Source organism: Embiotoca jacksoni, unplaced genomic scaffold, assembly GCF_022577435.1.
Source record: "Embiotoca jacksoni isolate LCO1_2020_lvr unplaced genomic scaffold, fEmbJac1.0.p SCAF_9, whole genome shotgun sequence".
NCBI classification, from domain to species: domain Eukaryota; kingdom Metazoa; phylum Chordata; class Actinopteri; family Embiotocidae; genus Embiotoca; species Embiotoca jacksoni.
The window spans coordinates 10202705-10225363 of NW_027185447.1; the positions used below are offsets into that span (position 1 = coordinate 10202705).

Sequence of the window (22659 nt, forward strand, 5' to 3'; positions counted from 1 at the left end):
TCATGGGGATGTGGATCTCCGGCAGCATCTGCGCTGCAAAATCTCCAGTTTCTGGGTCCACGGACGACATGATCAATGACTGTACACAAAGCCATATACGCACGGACACACGGATGGATAGATTACAGCTTTAGTAATAAATTATGCAAGACCTGCACTTTTCCCACAGCCCAGTCCCCCAGGATTTCTGTGGCTTCATGTCGGATTTCTATTTTGAATCTGAAATACATGATTATTATTATTAGGGAGTTTGGTGTCAGCCCTCTTAAATTTGTGTCCCAACTGATATATGTGAAACTGGACGTTTTGTTTTTTTCCTTTCGGTGTGTGGCTCAATATGTTTTCAAACCAGCTTTTTTTAAAAAAAATGTTTACGAAGCATATGTAGCCCCTCAAGCTCAAGGTTCAGCAGGATTTGTTGCTCAGCATGAAATTAATGTAATGGGAGGTGCCGTTAATTTAAACCCTAGATCAGCCTGAAATCTCATTACATACTGGAAGAAAATTAAACAGTCTATAATGTCACATGTAAATATGCAAGTCAATTTATTGAATTATCACACGTCCAGATATTTATATTTACTGTAGGCCCACAGATTCATGGAGCTATGTTTGATTGGGATGCTGTTTTTAGATTCTCTGTGTTCGGGATCAGATTGGATTCAGCTCTTCTCGGTTTTCACCGATCCAGCACTTTGGCCCCCTCACATCCTGTAAACTCCTTCCATTTACAAAGGGCCAATCGACCGCTTCCCCCAGGTAGCATCTATACAGTACACTGCCAATGTCACACAGACAGGAGAGAGTCACCGCAGACAAAGACACACACCGGGCCACAGAGGGGGCCCTGAAACTACATTGAAGCACCATAACTGGTTAGCTTTGTTTCATATTGCCCTTGATTTGCTTTGGCTGAACACAAGATTAAGAATACATCTCAGCATTGCTGCTTGGTGACAATCAGGGACAAATAAATGTAGCTACTTTTAAGGCAAGGTCAAATGAAAAGATCCACTGCAGACATAAGACATAAAGGAGTGTGCTTAAAAGTAGCCTATAATGGCCTAATTAGTGTCTGATAAGGTTTTCCCCTCAAAATTGCCAGAAAGCCAGAGTACCTTCAGAAAACCAACATGGGATCAGGGAGAACATGCAAGCTCCACACAGAAAGGCCCCAGCTGAGGTTCAAACCCTGAACCGTGTTGCTGTGAGACAACAGTGCTAACCACTGCTCCACTGTGCCACCCCACAGTTTCAAGATTCCTAATTACTTTGGGGGAATCGTTAGACCACAGCTAGTTTGTCCACTTGTGATATCACAAAATCATGCTGTAGACCTTTTTCACGGCAGACATTTTGACTTGTCGTTGTAGGAAAAACACAGGTGTGTTAATGAAGGCTGCATTCCACTCAGGAGTAGTCCTGTGTTTGTGCATGTTGATTCACTGTCATGGTTTACTGGGACACCAAATGGAACAGCCATCTCTGATACACCTATGTTTTCCCTACAATGACAAGTCAAAATGTCTGCCGTAATGATAAAGGTCTGTAAGCTCGGATTTAAGGTGAACACAAACATTCTCCCCTTTGTAGATACAATGCAGGCAGAGTCAAACTCTGTACAGGCATCATTTTGCACAGTGAAGATCAAACATCCCATTTAACAGTTGGCGAAACACACTTTTTGAAGCTATCCATCCTGAATACAGGGCTTCGCCCAACAGAACACAAAATAATGGTGGTAAGACAGCAGCAAAGACCTTTTGCGCAAAAGGACTATCAACTCTTGGATTTTCACACCAAGTAACAAACTCTCTCTCACTTGGACACACACACAGACACACACACTATTATTTGTATGTTTTGTTTTTTATATCTTCTGTTTCCTCAAGCCTTTTAATTTCACTGCAGAGAAATAATTTACAGTAATAGGTCTTCCTACACAAGATATGTGTGAGACAGTCGATGACCAACGGCACCCTCTGCTGGGCAAACTGACAAGCATGCCAATATTAATGTGCATTCATAGTGTACACTCCTGTGAAACGTCACAAAAACTGATTAAAAATTGTATTATCTTACAATAATTAATATCAGTTTGAAGTTGATGTGAAGGGTCTTTGACTGTTTTTTGATTGATGACGCTTATACTTAGACAAATGCTGAAAGGACCTTGGATGACACTTTTTCATGTTTGTTTGCACATTTCTGTTCTAGTTTGTCTGGACATTAATATATCAATGTGGTTGTTTTCTCTTTTTTTGTGCTTTTAAAGGGTATCGGGACCAAGCTGATTTTGCACTCAAAAATAAAACTGAATTGAATGTATAATTAAAAACAAACATGGTCAGATAGATGACATCAAAAGAATCAATTCAACTAAGGTAAACCAAATTTACCACATTTACATGAGGCTAAAAAAAAAATCTGCAAACACCACAACTTTCTTAATGTGGGTACAGGAGCATCTGAACACAGGCTGAAAAACAGCGGCAGCAGTGGTTAGGCGATAGTAGAAGAGCCATACAATAACAGATGGCTGCTATTTATGCATTTGCATTGAAAAGCAGATGGTACATGTTCTGACTTGGCACAAGGATGATTTGTGGAACGTGGTGTTGCAGGGACTGCTCAGACAGTGTGAAGGACATTGCGTGAAGCAAACCTCTACAGACGATGTCCAAGAAGGAAACATTTGGTCACAAAACAGCACAAAACCACAAAGTGTGCCAAAGACCGTGAAAGATGATGAATAATGGAGAATATGAAAATAATGAATGTTGGCAGCAAATTTGGTCACATGAAACTAAATTAAATTTGCTTGGATCAGAGGGGGTCCAGTGTGTTTGACGTGGACCCGGCCAGGACTACAACAGTGACTGCACGGTGTCGACCTTGAAACTCAGAGGTGGGAGTGGGCTGATATGGAGCCACATAAGAGCAGAAGGTGTCGTTCAGACGACATTTATAAATGGCACTAATGCACAAGTTTGTTTACTGAATGAAGTCCCAGAGTCAAGAGGCTCCACCAGAGAGTTTCAAATTTGACAATCATCCAAACACACCGCAGCAACACGAGAAGATTTAATGGAGAAAAAGTGAAAACTATGATGTGGTTAAAAATGCTCCAATACTAGAGTTTTCATAGAACAGCTTTGCAGTATCTTAAACTGGAAGGTAAAACCCTCAAGCAAAGAGCAACTAAAATGAATCATGAGTGAAGAATGGCAGACATCTCTCCAAAGATCTGTCAAAAGAGGTGGACATAAAATATCTAAATAACAAAAAGAATCTGACTAATACAAGGACTGAATCTTTTTGCATACTGTATATGGATACATATACAGCACTGTATACTAACATAATTGTATGCATACTTGTGAGTACAAAGCTAATGTAAATCATGATTAGGCTATTTAACTTCTACTAACTGTAACTATATAAAACACTGTGAAACTGTATTCTATGCTGCTAACACTACTGTCTTCAGATAAATGTTTTTTCTTTGCCCACCACCAAATTTCACTCCCTAACATAGCATTTTTGTATTTAATAAAATCCTTTCTTTTTATTAATTTTTTTTAGAAGTAACTTGTCAATTCATGAGTTCCTCTGACTCTGCTGCTGTGGGATCAATACATGGATCTTGTATTATCATTCACAGAAATTACACAGTAAAGTACACAGTAATAGAAAAGTGGTTCTACAAGCCAATCAAAAAACTATACTTACAATAATATGAGGTGTTTTTTTGCATGACATAACTTACTATAGCGTGCTGTTTAATGTTCCTGATGGGATCTGTTAGGGTGTGTAGTTGTTTTAAAGGGTGAAAAGTCAACAGATTCTTCTGTGTCAACACCAGAGTTGCCTCACTGGTTTACAGATTAAACTTAATCATGTGATTGCCTGCTAACTGACTGGCTGTACAGCCACTGAACCGGATTCTATTCTCCTTCACTGTGTTACTGTTAAAAACAGCCACGTCTTAATGAGTATGAACACTTGCTGTAAAACAATGTGGAAGATTTTCAGTGTCTTCTGTGGGAGACCTTTGGGGGTGATTGTACGAGATCTCGCCACTAGGTGGTGCTCTGATAATACTATCTGCAATACGATGCTTGACATTACTGTCTCAGTTTCATTTTGTTCTCTGCCACATGCCTGCTTCCGAGCTGCATATTGTGCGACACTGCGGGCTGATGTAAAAGTGAGAAAGAAGTAGTTAGATAATGGACAGCATGGCAGCAGAGGTGTAGAAATCACACCACAGGCAGAGGCAGGCTCGTGCCACCTCTAGGGGGACTCCTGTGCTCACGAGTGGGAATGCGCGCGCGCGTGTGTGTGTGTGTGTGTGTGTGTGTGTGTGTGTGTGTGTGTGTAAGAGAGAGAGAAAGAGAGAGAGAGAGAGAGAGAGGCGTTGGGAATGTAGTACTGTAGCTCTGGCTGGGAAGAGCGAAGGTTGTCCGGCCAGGATCGCAGTTTCTCCCCGCTTCCCAAAACCCTGTCCAGGCGGACAGATCCGCTTCTGAAGCGTGTCGCGGCGGCTGCGTGAAGACAGAGGACAAGGCTAAACTAGAGTCCCACTGCAGTGTTACTCTTACTCCTATTGGATATCCAATGGTAAGTACACTGGCTCTGAGGAGCTTTGGCGCGGCTGTGTTGGGTAACTGCTCTGCAAAACCATAATTTGTTGCAGGTCGCCTAAATTGAAAAAGGCTGTCATAGTCGGGGGGAAAAAAAATGCCCAACAGCTGACTTGTAGTACATTGTTGTGCTGTGATGATTGCGGCGGTGTTGAGCTGCCTGAACTGTCCTGCAGGACTGTACAAACATTGGTCCTTATGCAGGCGATTCATGTGCACTTTGCTTAGCGCGAAGCCACGGTCAATCAGCTGTGTGACAGACCTACAGCGACTCTCCGCGTTCACTGTGACCTGTCTGGTGTCCAAACATAATGACGGTCATGTTGCGTTGGACAGGCCCAGTAGTGGACCCCCTTTATCAGTAGTCCTGTGAGCTGGACTGCACATCCCTGCCATGTTGGGGGGGGGGGGGGGGGGGGTCTACAGTCAGCAATGAAGTTACCCGACGGAATATTTTACTCCTGATAAGTTGGTAAAAGGCGGTGATGTGTGTGTCGAGCTGCACTTTCTTCTGCAGTCCACAGACCGAGTCCAGGCTATCCCGCTCCTACCCCGTGTCCATGTGAATTGTGGTCGTTCAAAAGAGGCTTCATTTGAACACGGAGAGCTGTCGACTTCCCCTGTAGGCTACTGTGAGCGTCTTGTTATATAATGCGCTTCGGCAGACTGCCCGCAACCAGACAGCCAGGGCCTACACGCGTAATTGCGAAACATGATTTTTAATATCAGAGGTTCGTGTTAGCAGTGATGACAGCAGGACTGCAGCCTGGTCAGAGTCATGCGTGGAAAAAAATAATAATGAATTATAAAGTGAAAGCATCACCCTCTTAATTTCTATGCAGGATGGCTGACTTTGATCAGCCCGTGTGTGGTACAGATTCAATTTATGATGTATGGCAGATGCATGCTTGTGTTGCATAAGAGCCTGACCTGTTATCCATGCCGGAAGAAGAAGGTGAACTGGCCACTTGCATTATGCCAGAGAAAGTCATGTGCCAAACTGATGCACTTAATATGAAACAACATGCTGATTATTGTACTAGTTTGTAATTATTGTGTTTAGATTATTAAGAGAGTTTAATTGTATTATAGCTTTTGAAGAAGTTTTTTTTTTTTTTTTTTTTTTATGACGTATGTATTTGAAAGACAATCTTTGAACCCTGCTGTGTATTTGAAGCTACTGCTTCCATTAGATTGTTTTGTGTGGCGGTTGAGCAACTCATATTACAAACTGCTGTTGATGATAAACATGTCCATGTGTGCAGTTCATGTGGGCTCTTCCCACCATTAGTCTCAGCTCAGTCAGCCTAGCAGAGATTTGCTTATTAAGTTTAGAGGTTAGCAGTGTCCTTGACATGTGCTGCCAGAAGCCAGCCATAGTGAGTCATCAAAGCTAATGGGGGAAGCATGGACAATTTAATCTGGACTGGAGAGCTCTTGATCTCTGATGGTGCCCACTCAGTAGGCCTTTGTTGTCAAATAGAGCACACCCATCCCTGCCTATTCAAGAAGTCAGGGGCAGATTGCAGTGATAGAGCGCAGCAGAGTGCTATCCACCAACAAGAGTTGTCCAAAAGCCCCTCAATGGTAATTATTCAAAAACCCAAAAGTCAGTAGAGAGTTTGTTGAATTGGGACTGAATTTATCGTTATGGTTTGATGACAAAATTCACCAATGGTACCTGCTGCATGGGGCAATAACTGAAGTGGATTACGCCATTACAATCAAGTGTTTTGCAAACAAAACAGAAAATAATTTCCACAGAAATGCTGTCCCAGGCCTGCAGGGGCAGATGATGATGAGGGAGAGAGGGAGGGACAAGCCATTTACTAGACATATTATCTTGTTTCAGCTGAGGATTGTCAAACTTTCTGCCATGGAATCATATATAAAGACATGAACGCGACAACAAAGAACCTCAATAGCAGAAGTAATACAACAAATACAGGTTATCTCTGATGTTTACATATCCATAATGATCCTGACCCCCAGGTGATATTTCCTAAGGTGATTTATCGTTTGTATTTTTTTTTTTATCAACAACACGTTTTTTTTGTGTGTGCTTCTTTTCTCAGGACAACAGGTGGTGTGAAGGGGCACTCGGTGGTGTATAGGTTTGACACTGACTGTTACTACAAAAGAAGGACGGCTCAAACAGACACACCTCTGATGCCTCTGGCCAGTCCGAGCTCATGGTGTGTGCCCGCTGGGATAAACTAGTGGCCTGGCTGAAGAGCGCAGAGTTGCTACACAGAATAAAGCCCACACAGGTAAGAGGATCATTCACTTTCTACATCTCTCCATCTGTCATTTTGCATCCAGGATGCTCAGATTCAAATGTTCAGCATTATTTTATGTGGAGCATTTCCATTCATATGTTCTGTTTACATCCCTATACTTTGGCTAGGATGTCGTGGGCCAGAGGCCTCTTCGTAGGCAGAGTGGACGAACGAAAGACAGCGTGGGGAGAGCGCAATGGCAAAAAGAGGAAGGACAGCTCGTCACTATGCAACCCACGTTACATGAGCTGCCTCAGGGACCCGGAGGACTTAGAGACCCCTAATGCGGCCTCTCAGCATTACCACTGCGGAGCAGGTACTAGTGGGGGCAGCTTTGGCCTGCGTTGCGGCTGGCAGGAGGACCACTATGGGAAAAGGATGGTTGGTGGTGGGGATCTGGGTCTAAAGGCTGTGGACCTGGGCTTTGAAGACGGTGAGCTGAAGGGCAGAAAAGGGGAAGACTTTGGGGATTTAGCAGAGAGCAGCTGCAAGACGATGACGGCTGCAGACTGCTGGATGCGGGTTGCGTGGGTTTTCCAATCCAAGAAGTTTCAGTCCAACAAGCTGGAGCGTCTGTACCAGCGCTACTTCTTCAGACTCAACCAGAGCTCTCTGACCATGCTCATGGGAGTGCTGGTGGTGGTGTGTGGGGTCATGCTTGCCTTCCACTGCATCCACACATCCGTCAATGTGGCCTACATCTCGGTACTCTCTGTGGCCATGGCTCTCTTCCTGGCAATGATGGTGGTGTGCAATCGCAATGGCTTCCACCAAGATTACATGTGGATTGTGAGTTACCTGGTGATCGTGGTGCTGATTGTAGTGCAAGTTTTTGGGGTACTGAGGGTGTACCCGCGCAGTGCTTCAGAGGGCATCTGGTGGACGGTCTTCTTCATCTACATTATCTACACCCTGCTGCCCGTCAGGATGAGAGCTGCTGTGCTCAGTGGAGCTGTGCTGTCCACCATACACATAGTCACTGCCTGGCTGCTCAACCAAGAGGACAAGTTCATTTCCAAACAGGTACGTGACAGCCGGAAGAATAGAGAACAAGAAATCAGTTCTGCAAATGGAGACACATTACATTTGTTTGTTTGTATTGAGTGGGCCATATAGATATTCCCCTATCACAAAATATTTGATTTTGTATTTTGATTTAAAAATTCATGGAGACTATAGGTGAAAAAAAAAAAATCATTTGACAAAAAAGTAATCAACTCCTATTTTCTTTAGTGATTACAAATTTGAGTCACTTTTTAAACAAACATTTGCAGGTATGAGCTTCAACTATATTTCTTTTTTCATATAATTGCAAAACTGAATCGCTTGACTGTTCATTGAACAAAACAAATCTGAGTGTGTCACCTTTAGCTCAAAGAAATGTTGATGGATACTGAGATAGTGAAAATAGTGTGTTTGCAGGTAAAGTAACATATGAAGATAAAATAAAACATGAAGATTAATGTTTTTGTCCATTAGATAACTAACAAATTGAAGTACTCTATTGTATTTATGCAGAAAAGTTCAATATTGTCATGAAGCATTAGGTTACCTCAGTATAAATGGTTGGCAACATTTCTGAGATTAGGCAAATAATGGAGCTGAAAGCCCCTTTTACTAATACTTTAAGCACTTTACTCTTCACATTTTTAAGTCCATCTTAGTACAATACTCGCATACCCATATGTGCAGCAAAAGTTGCTGTAAATGTTCTGCCTGCCTATACCGGTCGCTTCTTAAAGTCTTGTGATGGTAAACAAAATCTACAGTTTTACTGTACAAGAAAAAATCCTCCTAAAGTTTAGGCATCCAAACCCGAGGTTAACGAATCAAGTGGGTATCTTCCAGTGTTATGGCCTTTGTAGTTCCACAATTCACCCTAAAAAGACGGTAACTTTAGAAGAAGCCACTTCATTGTGAGAGTCTGTGCTGAAGCCTCATATCAGTTGTCTTCACAATGCATAATTGAACAAAATTACAACTGTGGATTTGGTTCTCCATCTCAATGAAGTCATGTTAGGAAAGGATCTCTTCACAGCCAGCAGAAACAGGAGTAACCCTGACCAGTAACTTTGGTACTGTGCATATGGGCATGTCAGTGTTACTTTTTTTGTAGCGACAGTCATATTCATATTTAAAAACCAAAACCCTGAAAATATAAAATGTTTTACATTTTTTTCCTGATATTCATTTTGAGTTTCTCATTTGGTGGTAAATATTCACCCATCTGTGAAAGTTTAAGGGAACATTTATGAGTAAACAAGGCAAAATATGTCAGACTCGTGCTAGTCGAGGCCCATTATTATCACCATACAATTGAGTACAATGTTGTTACTGTATTCACCAGTGGAAACGCCCTACTTTCTCTTCCCATCAATATAGGACAAACATTGTACATACTCCTCAACCACTTTTCCATGTCAAAGGTGCTGTACTAAAAGTAGATGGTGCTGTAGATCTCCGCAGCTTTTCAAATGAGATTTTTAATGAGCCTATGTTTTGTGCTGCAGGGCAACTATTGGCAACTCTTTTGGGGTTTGTAGAAGGTCATCAGGGTTGAATGAGCCCATTTAGCAGCATTGTGGAGGAATATCATGATAATGTAGCATGGTGCCAGTCAGGCCGCAATTCCCTTAAAACAAGGAGGCTATTGTAGTAAAATGAATTGGGGTGGGGGGGATCCTTGGATTGTGCAATGAGTTTTATGGAAAACAAGATGATTACTTCTTCATATTGGGAAGAAGAGAGCAGAATTTGACATTTATAATGCGTCAGCTTCTAGCACAGTGGAAATATTTCTTCATTACTTTTGTGTGTTTATTCTTTTTGCACGTGCTACCAGTCATTCATTGATTTTCTCATAATGTACAGTGTTTTTGTAGTAATTAGATGTACACTGAAGCAGACCGTATTCCTAAATCGTACTTAAGGTTTCAAAATCCAAATATAAACCGCCAAAACAGAAGCAATGAATTTCCTTGACAGGTCTACGACTAACAATTATTTACTATCAACAATTAAACTGTCAAGCTTCTTTATGATTAATTGATTGGGATAAGTGTATGTCAAAAATAGTACAAAATGCAGATCATAACTGTTTTTTTTTGTCCAAAAAAACAGTCCAAAACAGCAATCTGTTGAATTTTCCATGATATGGAAGAAAAATAAAAATCTTGAAACTGAAACAAGCAAATTTATTTTGTTAAATTTACTTTTGAAATTTTTGTTGTTGATCTATTATTAGATTATAGACAATAGTTCATCACCAAACCTTTAAATTGTAGTTTTCTAACTGATGGTACTAAAATGGTTTATACTAGCTTATTTTACGCTGAATTGGATCAAAGCCATTGGTAGTCAGACAACCCATGTTTGAAATGTTTATTTCAACAGCAGAACATAGTTTGAGTTTGCCGGATTCATCACTCCCCGTCGATGGCATTACACAGATATATTTGGGGAGTGATGAGCAAATATCTTAACCCCACCGTAGCCTGCAGGTGGATGCTGGGGTGGTGGTGGGGCTGAGCAAACAGCCAGCAGAACTGACGCAGGCAGCAGTGTTGTTGACCGCCAAATTTGGAGGGCGTACATGTCAGATGATTATTGGGTATGTGGCATGTCAGGTGGTGTAGAGCGTAGCAGTTTGAGTTGACTGCCTGAACTAGCTCGCAAGCGTCGCTCCATTAGTAGTAATGCCTTCACTTTTCCAACTCTGAAAACTAAATTTGACATTCAGCTTATTGGGTCTATTGTATGTGCGTACCCCCACAATTCTCCTGCCGTTTAATTAGTGCAATAGCTTACCCTGACATTAAGAGCAGTGCAGAGAAATAATAATAATAATAATAAAAAAAAATGTAATTTGTACATGTGTCAGAGGGGATTTTAATGTCTGCATGATGGCCTACTGGCTGTTATTAGTTAATAAAGGCAACAAATACTTGAACGAGATAACTCTGAAAACACATGAGGACTGAACCCTCTGATATGTTATTGGTTTTCTCAACCAGCCCTTGCTGTTAGGCAACCAGATGAATGTGGTGCCACTAGGAATAAGGCAATATTGACATAACTCTACTGGTCCAGTGAGCTTGTGTATTAAATGCCCCAGACTAGACAACGTGACTACAGTCACAGTCTGGAAAAAGCACTATGTGCTCTGGCCTTGGCTGGTTGCATTGGTCTTCTGATGATGGACTACTGCCCTGCCTGAGGGCTTGGACCCTCAACACAGTATGTTCCAGTTGTCTGAACAATCAATGATGGGACGTGGACATCACACTGTTCTGCTTGAGCGTGACTCTCTCGCGCTCTTTGGGGCTCACAGACTTTTAGTCGAGATTGAGGAAATGACATCTGGTTGGCTTAGGGTTGTTTAAGACTTTTGTTGTAATGAACCATATCCCGCTCATCAGTACATAAATCTTTTCAAATTAAGATGAATTTCAGGATGATTTCTTTGTTTTTAGCCTCAAAAAAAGAAGAGCACAATGCATGGTTTAGTCACCTCTCAGCCTCAACAGGTGCCTCTCAGTGCGGTTTCAAGCAACTCAGTTGTATGAATACTGAGGCTGTCACACTGTCTGTATCGGACATGTAAGCCTGCACAAACTCCATGACTCCTGGCGTCGCTCTTCTTCTGGGACCTCATCATCTTTCAGCCCTCTGTGTGTCCCGGCCTTTTCCCTTATTCGTATTTTCCCTGCGGAGATATTCATGCAAGATCAGAGCTGAGAAGATGTGAAACTGATGACAGCAAGGACAAAAGCGCTCTTTGTGAGGGACCTCCACGATGAAGCAGGGGAGGTGGGGGTCTGTCGAGGTTACAGTGGTGACAAGGGGACAACCACGGACGGAGAGCATGAAATAATGCGAGGCTGACTCACTCAGCTGTAAAAGAGCTGCCAGTCTCCTCTATCTTTTTTTTTTCTCCCTCCACTCTTTTTCTCTGAGTCATAATTCCATTCTCACCAAATCCCTCTCAGATGGAGTGGCTTTATTTCACAACCGGCTGAGATTGAGTTCACCCTATTCATGGGGATAGCTTCCATAGATCTCCATGCTTCACCGCTCTGCGCTGCTCTGAAGGGCCTTCTCAGACTAATACAGAGATGAAGGTGTAACTGCACTCAGGAAGAAGCAAGTTACACTGCCCCTGTTCACTTTAAGTGCGTCCACTATCCCACATGTGCAGGGTTCATAGGGGACTCAATCATTCTTACAGGTGGTGCCTGCAGTCAAGATTTTAAGGGAGAAATTTGTTGGGTATTTTGCAGCAATATATTGACTTTGTAGTTTATGGTTTGTGGTGGCTCAAAAGGCACGGGCTGGGGCTTCATCAGTTCAGGGTTTATCATCATTCACTGGCTTGTCATTGTTATTTTTCTCCCAGTTTTTAAACCAGAAAAAACAAGCCTTCTCTCCTCAAAACATCCAATTTGTTCTCCGTTATCCTCCTAAAATTAGTTTAAGTCACAATTGTGGTGTCAATTAATATTAAAACTCTCAGCTGAACTTGCAGTCGACACTGTATATGTACAGTAATAATGTTCGTCCTGAGTGATGAGAATGTTCTCATCCTAATACAGCTTGTTTCACCACTTTGAAACAGTTCACACAACTTCATTAGTCTTCACTTTTACTGTTTCTAACCATTTGTTTTTTTCCTTTCACTTACTGTAAACCAGATGGCACATCCTGATGGCAAACTGAGTTCAACCTAAGTTGCTGGAAACTCTATGGATACTCGATTGGCTGAAAGCCCTCCAGTGTGCTAACTTGGCCACAGAAAGGACAATTTAATATTTCCTTTTCCTAAGATTTTGCATGCTTCATCCCAATAATTGCGTTTGGTATGAAAAGGCGGCTGTGACAGATGACCTTGTTGTGAAAGCTTTTTTATTCCCAAATCTTGACAGCTGGCTCATGACCAGCGGTCTTTAGATTAGAAGAAGCCATCCAATTCCAATTATAATTTTCAAGATGTCAGTATTTGTTGTCATGTTTGGTTTTCTGACATCTCTGCTCGTCTACTGAACCCTGAACATCCTGCTGTCAGATCTGCACTTGAGCACATGAACACAACAAACAGAGCCAGAGGCACTGAGCATCTTACATTCCAGGAGCTTCATTGTTTTCTTGTGTGTAGGTTTTGGTGCATGCATGCAATAATTGACTGTATCTGACTTCCATCACCTCTTCTCGTCATTATGCTGGCATAGAAGTGTGATTTTAAAGTTTTTACAAAAGAATTTAACTGCATCATAAGTTGATAACACCCTCTCTCACTGGTCTGCTGTTTTCCAGTCACCTGAGTTATGATTTTAGCTCATGGCACCAAGCACTTGGATTGCTGCTGGAAGTCAGGCAGTTACAATCACACACACACACACACACACACACACACACACACACACACACACACACACACACACACACACACACACACACACACACACACACATCACAGAGACCACCTGTCCCAAGTGTTTTTGTAATGTCACCCTCTCTTGTGGGTAGATAAAGCAACAGCTAACATTCACGATTGGCATCTGGAGCCGTGCAGAGAATCTTTGCTTTGGTACATGTATTTCCATACATTAAGCATGACCAGCTGTGCATCCATATACCTTTATGTCTTAAGGGGGATTATGTGACTTACCACACCATTGTTTGGTTCTAAGAATTTATAACCACCCAGTGTATATCATGATGTCATACATGGATTAACAAGGAACTATAGAGGTTCTACTTTTGCGTGCAGTAGGATAAATTTGGGTAACCAAATACTGCTCCAAAGAGGTGGAATTGACAGGCTCAACAAAAACAGAGAAAAGTCTCAATGGCACATGTAGTCTGTGCTTTGGTTATTGTGATGCGGCATTAGAGGAAAAACCTGTTCCTTTGGCAGATTGTTATGGGGTCAACGAATGTGGGACTAGTGGAAACATACTGATCCCTCAGCTTAACACTGGTGAAAAAGATGCCAATCAATGAAATGTCACAAGCATGACTGAGGCATGCGAGATGCATTTTGGCCAGAACATTGGTGTTATGTAGGAAAAACCTGAAAGCAGATACACAAGCTACCTTAACCTTTATGCAGTGATTTATGATGCTTGCCTGGAAAGTTTGACAAGAGCTGTGTCTGACACTCACATGAGCTGTAAGGAAATACCCCATGCTCTCTTGCTCTAAGTGATACTAAAACTGAATCAAGACATTAATTGTATCTGTCTCATCACAAACAATGTACAAGATATATCTTAATATTCTTTGAACTGTGTCAGAGGTCACAGCAGCCTGGCTCCGCCCACCTGCTGCTCACAACCTCAGCAGCTGTGATTATAGTCTGGAAACTCTGTTTGCATATTCGTTCAGCCAATCTGAAGGGCGGACCAGTCGACAACCAGTGAGGGTGGCTAAGTGTGATGATGGTGAAGTCCAGCGTTTGTTTCAAGTTGAAGTTGAAACCATGACGGTAGTGGTAGCACCTGAACCAATACAAACTGTTGTAGCAATGCAAGCAAATGTTAAGGAGTTGAAGCCGAAGCAAGAATAACACCTAAAACTATTCACTGTTCACAGCTTGGTGAGTTTCGGCGCACAATATATGTGATATGGTGGTCAATGGCAATCGGTTAAAGGCTGCTCCATTAATATCAAAATGAACCTGAGGCCTATTTCCATCAGGATGCAACTGGAAACAATCTCCAGTAGAGCCCAGTCAGACCAATATAGTTACAGTGAAGTTTGCTCTGGTAATACCAATCTATGGTCACAGGGACTTGCTGTTTGGATTTATTTCAGATGGGAGAGCCAGTTAGAGCCTGAATTTTAGTTCTGAAACTAAAATTATACTTTTTAATATCATTATTTTAGGACCAACAACAAAACAGACTGTTTGATCTCTTAAAGTGTCAGCAGTAATACTTAAATCAAATAGAGCAAAGAGTGAATCAAATCAATTAACATAAGATTCAAAACGATAAATCAAGAAATTTGTGATCAAAGAACAAGTAAACAAGATCTAAGAATCTGCTCATGCATTTTAAGCCAACATGTAGTACATGTCATGACATATTTTGGTCAGCACTCTTAAGTATTGAAGCTTGATAGCCAGCCCTGCTTATATTGTACTTGTATACACATGTTATGTATAGTCAAATGCATGCAGAAGTGGAATGCGCGATCTGTGTCTGTCTGCATGGATCGGAGCAGCTCACTTGGCTGCTATCAGATGGTGAGAACACACCGTCAGGTACTTTGGGTCCCAAACAAGGCAGTGGCTAAAATAATAGCTCCCCCCTGTACTCCCAACCCCACCTCTTCGCTGAGAGGGAGCGAGCTTGTGACTCATCCACTTATTGTATTACAACCACAGGCAATGATATAAACCCGGATAGCTTCCATCAACACGGGTGGGAGAAATTAGGATTAGCGATAGGCGAAACATTGCTCTTTAAATACAGCCAATGATAAGGGAAATAATAGCCAGGCTAATAATAGCTGAGTGACTCAGGGATGAGGAAGTGCAGGCTTCTAAAAACAGTTCATGGTTTACTAACAACTCAGCTCTCTGAAAAAGTAGATACAGGGATTTAAGTATGAACTGCCATGGCAGACAGCCAAGAGATATATATTAGAAATCCATTAGAGGTGTTAAATCTTGATCTGTGTGGCATGCATGCCCCAGGGCTCTGAAGGGCATTTTTACTGTGGATCCCGTTGAGTGTAGTGCCTGTCCTAGTGCTGGTAAAGGGAAGGTGAAGGGCTCTCTGTCAAAGGTCAACGTCGCACCAGCCAACTGTCTTGTTATCCCACACTATCCCAGTTACAATTACACTGTTAAAACCGTGACAACATATGTCAGGCCAGCAGGAGAACGCGCTACTGGAGTGAAGCTGTAATAACAAGTTTACTATCAGCGTACAAATAGGCAACACCTTCCCCTCTCTGAAATCCACACCATTCTTCACAATCCATGCCTTTATAGTTAAAGACATTATAGACCCTTTAAAACCTGCACAGCCTCTTTGACTTTTCCCCAAAAAGCTTATTAAATGGACAGAGCAGATCATTCTAATGATGTTGTCTATCTCGTGTAGATTTTCTTTTTGTTAGCTGCTACTTTCTATCTGCTGAGACTTGGTGTCTCCGAGTATGCCTTTCTAACATTTTTTAGTCAATGATGTCATACAATAACAAGACCCTGGTCCCGTGATTATAATTTCACACACTCGGGGTTAAACCAATAATGTGCTTTTACAGGAACCTCCCACTAAAATGCTCAAAAAGTGTATTGTTTTGTCTTAATTGTATTATTTTTATGCTGCTTCCTCCTCAGACATAAAAAAATTAATTCCTTGTCATTTAAATTGCGGGAAAAACAGCTTTTACTGGAAAGTGTGAGCTCCTTTAAAAAAAAAAAATTAACACTCAATATGTCTGAATCACATTCCCAGGAGTCTTTGTTTTGGTATGTACAGCCTTTATGGGCTGTGCAAAGATGATCAGGATAAAATGTAAAAGGCCAGAAAACAGACATATACAGAAGCAGTTCATGTTGTTGTTTTCTAAGAATTTGTTGAAACTCAACACCTGTCCTTTTATGCTTGTGAAACACTGCTTATGCATTAGCCCTCATAAAAATGTCACGTGATGTTTCCTGAAGTTGGCCCTGGAGGCGAGTGTGTAATATGCACAAGTTCAGTAATCAGCTCATTCTTGACTGAGCAAATCATGGAAGACAGGTCTTTTCTGCTGCTTAAACGATAACCTGTTTTTGTCCCAGTATTGATCTGTGTGCTTTGTAGTAAAAGCCAATATTGTGTATGGCTGAGGAGACAGAACAGAGACAGACAGTGTTTGCAACTGCAGTGACTGATAGCAGATGCTAATGTAACTCGACAGTCAAAACACTAGTCTAAACTCTTGTGTGTTTTTATTGGCACATACACACTATATCATTTAATGTCCTCTCCCCAATACACAGTTTTATAGACAACCCTTTCAAAAGAATAAAAAACATAACCAAGCACTATGTACTGTGTACTTGTACTAGTAGCTGAGGCCTAGCAGGAATTATTCTGCTTTGGAGTAATCTCTTTATATTTATTTTGCATTGGTCTCTGTCTAAGTGAAGTGGTGGCCCCGGGATCATGTTGTACTTAACAGGACATGCAATAGCCACTAAAAAAGGGAATTCCTGGATGTTTAGCTTACAGTCACACAGTTCAAGGTCTGGACTCACAAATAGATGAGCACAGCCAAGAGAAGAGTTCATGTGGCAAAACTGGTTGGCTGGTTGGTTAGCTAATTAAGCACATTTTGTGTTCCTTCAGCCGCTGTGCTGTAATTGCAGCTGTGCATGTGAGGGTGTGAGTAGGCAGGAAGTGAAGCGTTAGTGAGGACACAGCTGGGAGGACCAGTCTTGCCCACTCCCTCCCTCTCTCTATCTGTCCAGCCAAACACTGACCCCAGGATACTGAGCAGCCAAGACCACTGACAAACAGCAACTAGTGCGCTTCAACATGCAATGGCAGTTGGTGCTGTTACTAATGCTACAACTCATACTACTATTGCTCCAGTTAATACAGTAATATTCTTGTCAATCAATATGTATTAATATATTTGACTAAATATGTAAACTAACGAGAATTATTGCCTCACAGTTGTATGCCTCTGCCAGCCAGTTAAGTTGCAGCTGTTCTGCAGTTGCAAATATCCATGTTTGTCTCAGCTCATATTAGTGAAGACTTGGAAGGAATCCTCATGTGTTCACATGCTTAGCCAACAGAGCTCCCGAAAGAACTTGTAAAATTGACAGTAGACAATGCTTCTGATATTGATGTCTCGGCAAATATGCTAGCATTTCTAAAACGTGGATGCTTCACACACGTCTTCAACCTGACAGCACAGAAGATCTATACAATCACCAGAGTTTCAAGGTGGACACCCACAACGAGGGTCATCAATTCAATATCTGACCAGAGGCTAAATGGGGTCACAGTGTCCCGATCTCTTCCTGAGTTTGCAGTCAAAAGAATGGGACAGATGTGAGGACACAGTGACCTTTGACTACCAACATCGAATCAGTTCATCCTCGAGTCTTCTTAAACATTTGTGCCAAAAAATAAAGCCTTCACATAAATAGAATTTTTTCGCAGATAAAACCAACATATAACAACAAGAAGATATAAAAACTTATTCCATGATCAACAATTAAAGATGAGCATTGGGTAAGTAAACGGATATGTAAGGGAAAGAAGTAAAATAACAGCAATTACTAAACAATAACTAATACACAATTTATCTGTTGGGCAATTAACTGGTAATTAATCTGCAGTTTTATTGATTATTTACTGTTACCTTTAAGCAAAAATTCCAAATATTAATTCATTTCAGCTTCCTGAAAGAGTGATTTTACTACTTGTGTTAAATGATTGAAAAGTTTCAAATTTCAAATGTCTGAGTTATGCACACTATGGTTATATTACACAACTCAACACTAAAAGAAAATAATCATTATTTAAAATTTTCAATTTCAAGAAAAACAGACACTGGTTAAAGCATTAGTAACACGTCAAGCAATGTGCATGTAACCCTTCCAAAGTTGAGGGTGCAAAGAGACACAAAATCTTGGGAAAGAGAGGGAAGAGGGACGGATGATTAACTTACTTTTGCAGACCAACCCCAAAGATGTTACAAGATATTTTTCAGCCACATATAATCAACCACAACGTGACCCTCCTGCTTTGTTTTTGAAGACTGTTTCAAGATTATCAAATAAAAATGAAACAACAAAGAGTGTTCTTGTCCAGTTTTACCAAAGTTGTTCCTCTCTTTCGCTGTCATTTCTATTCTTTGGAGCCAGTAAACCGTCTGTTGCTCTGTTAGATCTTGATGCCTCGATGTCTTTATTGATGTTCTAAAGGTAAATAGAGACACAGTAACAAGAAAAGTAGTGAAATCATAGCCAGACTAATGTTTCCTGTCCTCAACAAGAGCTTCTATAATGCTAATTTAAACTTTAGTCAGTCTAGAATAAATTGAAAGTTGAGATATTGAAGTAGAAGGACAAATAAGCATCATAATCTTTAGATTTGAGGAAGAATATATTGATTAAATTATAAAGATTAAGTTGGGGGTTACAGTTTGTTCTTTTTACTCAGTAATTTTAGGACAGCTGGAAGATTTTCCTCATGCAAGTATAAATTCGGGATCTGTTTTTGGGACAGATGTGCAGCTTGGGTCCGGCTCTATTTAGCTTCGTGGAATTTGCTCCAGCGTTTCACAAAGATTACTCCGTGGCCTCACTGGTCGTCTGAGACCAATTTTGGTTTGGCCCAAGTCATTACAAAAACGGAGCTCTCGATCCACATGGCAGGGACCCAAGATGACACCCCCACCCCACTGCAAAATTTATCTCTACAAGGAATAGCTTCTTTCTCATGTCAATAAGTACACATTATAGTAACCCCCGACTGGGTCGGGATGAGTACAACAAAGTCTCAAAGTATTGTCTATTTTTGCACTCTAGTACCACATGTTGTCTCTTCAGACTACGATCACCACTGAGCTTTGACCTTCATCTTCCCAAGACATTATAAAAGCTCCAGATGCCTATCAAAGGTCACGAGCTGGAGAGGAGCCCCCATGTCAACACCGGTCGGTGTCCCAAGAGCCTGTGTTGACTTTTGGGATGTAGCCTTTCAAACTTTAAACTTCAGCTTTTGTGGAGCTCGGGGTGAGTGGAATATCTGAACTTATCTTTCATTGCAAGCCTTTCTAAATACTTCTGATAATAAATCCAAACATTGATCATGCAGACAATGCCCTTATACAAGTGACAGTAAATTGTATCTGTGATTATCAGTTCTTAGTTTTTAACTCCCTTCACTGTATTGTCAATGAAGTTAATATAGTTACAAATTTATCGGTATGTGACCACCTCAGCTCTGCTTACAGTCTGAGCTTCCAAAGTCACCTCTGATGAACTTCACTAACTAATCTAAAACAAAAGAAACACTTGTAGAGTTAACACAGTGCAGCTGGCCTGCCATGAAATGCCATGAGCATATCTCTTACTGATCAATAGAACATGTCAGTTGTGGGATTGGTTTTGTGTCTGAATGAATGGATAATGCTCTGGCTGTCGGAAGTTGATCTGTGCACATGTGCATTCCAGCGTGCTTGAGCTTGAGGGAATTATCCGGTGGGATATTAATAAAGACCAAATGGATTTGCTGTGTGTTTACATAGAAATCTTTTCCATCCCCTTCTTTCATTTGTTCTTTAACATGCTGTCCTTCTGTCTTACTTTGTAAAGCACCTTGCCTGAGCCGCACCTTATAAGCCAATGTTTGGACTCCTTTTAACTTCCACGCCAAGAAGTTCCTGTTTAAGTAAATGTTGAGCGAGGCTCATCTTAGAGAGCCAAAAGTCTGCAGGAAGACTGGTCAGGAGACGTCCATGGAAGAGATTAGGGTTTATGACGAGAGTGGCACTGTACGAATGGGGAGAAGATGCTTCTGCTCTCTTTGCACCACATCAAGTTTTGGAGGGGAGTGTCAGACATGGGTCTGTGCTGGATTTGCAGGCCTGGGTGATCTAAGCGCAGCAACAGACACAACAGGCTTCAGGATCAAAGGCCTGCCAGTCCAAAAGGAGTCACACGCACACGCATGCATAGCTCACGCTCAAGTTTCATTCAAAACCTCTGTGAATGCTTGCGCCTCTAATCTCTAGACCGTGTGGTGACTAAGCATATAATTTGGCATTAACACCAGCTTTGTTCATCAGGTTTCCCCGCAAGTCAGTTTCACTTATTCATATCGATCAGGCTGTTATATTGAGCTGTCCTTCAGGATGTGGTCAGCCAGTTGTTGCAGCTCCAACAATGCTGAACCAGAGTGCCTCCGTATACCTGCTGGTATTTTGGGGCTTTTGCAACTTTCACACAAAAGCACAACCCGACATTTGAATCACATTTGCAAACAAATGTGCATCCATGCAAGCACGGCGCTATAATGAGTTTTCCTGTTTAACAAAAATACACTAAATTCTGAATGCTGGACCTTCTAAGCTGCATTGAAGAACTGTGTGTCTACTGCCAAACTATCAATAAATCAATTTGCTACGGCTGTCTTTACTTGGGTCGAAATCAGCTGAATTGTCTGCATGTAAATTGAGTGCATTGCAGTGGAGTGTGGTCTTGGTAGCTGCAAGTGGCCCTGTACCTCAGACAGGCCACTTAACCAAGTTATCTGACTCACTCTTTTCAGAGCCATCTGTTTGGGATTAATGTGATCAGGTTATATCAGAGCTGTTCAAGACTGGAGTGTCAGGTCTCCACTGGTTGTCTATAATATTACAATGTGGGACTTATCAGGAAGCCCTGGCCTGTCAGTGATTTATGAACACAGTAGGCTAATCATTTATCGATCGCTGGTGTGGCACAAATGTAATGTTGCACTTAAAGAACAATCACATGTGTAAAGAACATGACTGTATGCCCTTTGGAGGTCCTTATACCTGATCATAAATAACCATGTTTCAGACCTTTCGGCAGCTTTAACATGTCCCCCCTGAAAGTTGATGGATAGTCATCAGCTATTTTCTGTCATACTGCATCAAAGAGTTCAGGACAAAAGTGCTTCTTACTTACCTAAAAACCTATTTAAAATTAATCTGGTTGTATGCATATGCCTCAGAATTTAAAAAAAAAAAAAATGTAGATATATTTTTCCATGCTCTGTTGTTAGTTCCTGAATTATGCTGTGGCTCTCTGCTTGCTTCTGCTACATCAGGGATTGGTATTTACCCAATACATCAAAAGTATGTTTGCTGCTGCACCTGTGAACCATCAGTGTGTTTATTTTTGCTTACTGCTGTGCTCTTAATCTAGTTTAGCCATTTGTTTTCAAGTGGAATAGGAGGCTAACACTGATTCTCCCTTCAAATACACAGTGGCATGCAAATGCCACTGTCCTGTGCTAATGGTGTTCTGTTTCAAACAGAGGTTGTTAGATTATCTTTTCTACTGTCTTGTTGTGACAACAAATGATAAGTTCTTGTGTATACACTGTAAACCTCATCTCAGGACCGTGGAAGAAAGTCTCCCATCACTCTACGAGTCTTGACGCTGTGTTTGTCTTCTCACGTTGGGTTTTACGTAACGTGTGGATGCTGCCTCGGAGGTTTCATACTTCTCTTCTTTTGAAAAGAGAAAGGTCACATCCCTTAAAAATATTCGGTGTATGTATGTATACAGATAATAATCTTCTATCTCCACACTCCATCTCTCTTCTGCCATCCTTCTGATGAACACAAGCATGCACACAAACCCACTGGTTTGGCAACATACCAGGCTTGGCTCAGACATACTGGTACTGGTGATGAGATTTTTGTAGGTCCTCAAGTTTAGTCATAATGTTATCATTATGACGGTTTGAAATCCAGCCTTTATGTTTGTACTGTGCCTGCACGTCTTTTTCTAATTATTGATGATATCATCTTCAGATGAAACACTCTGTGCTCTGGTCATGGGTCAAGTGACTTTCCCAGGCTGGAGCGTGTTTCTGAACATGGAGAGGATGTGTGTGTGCGCATGTCCATGTGTTCCTCAGCAGAGGGGAAGTCCAGAGCTTGAGGCTCCATTTCTGATGTTCGGCGTTGGCTGTGGACTAGTGAGAAGAGAAATCGCTAACAGACTCAAACACTGGCTCAGC

The 22659-nt window shown here is 41.5% G+C and overlaps 1 protein-coding gene across 1 annotated transcript in view; it reads left to right on the forward strand.

The window, feature by feature from the left end:
- The first annotated feature begins 4381 nt into the window (after positions 1-4381).
- The window catches only part of LOC138193075 (adenylate cyclase type 6-like), a 34019-nt gene continuing 15741 nt past the window's right edge, over positions 4382-22659 (forward strand). The window contains exons 1-3 of the mRNA XM_069140878.1: positions 4382-4623; positions 6722-6916; positions 7054-7948. Coding sequence (XP_068996979.1) covers positions 7055-7948 — 894 coding nt within the window. The 5' untranslated portion in view covers positions 4382-4623; positions 6722-6916; position 7054. The remainder of the gene's footprint in view (positions 4624-6721; positions 6917-7053; positions 7949-22659) is intronic.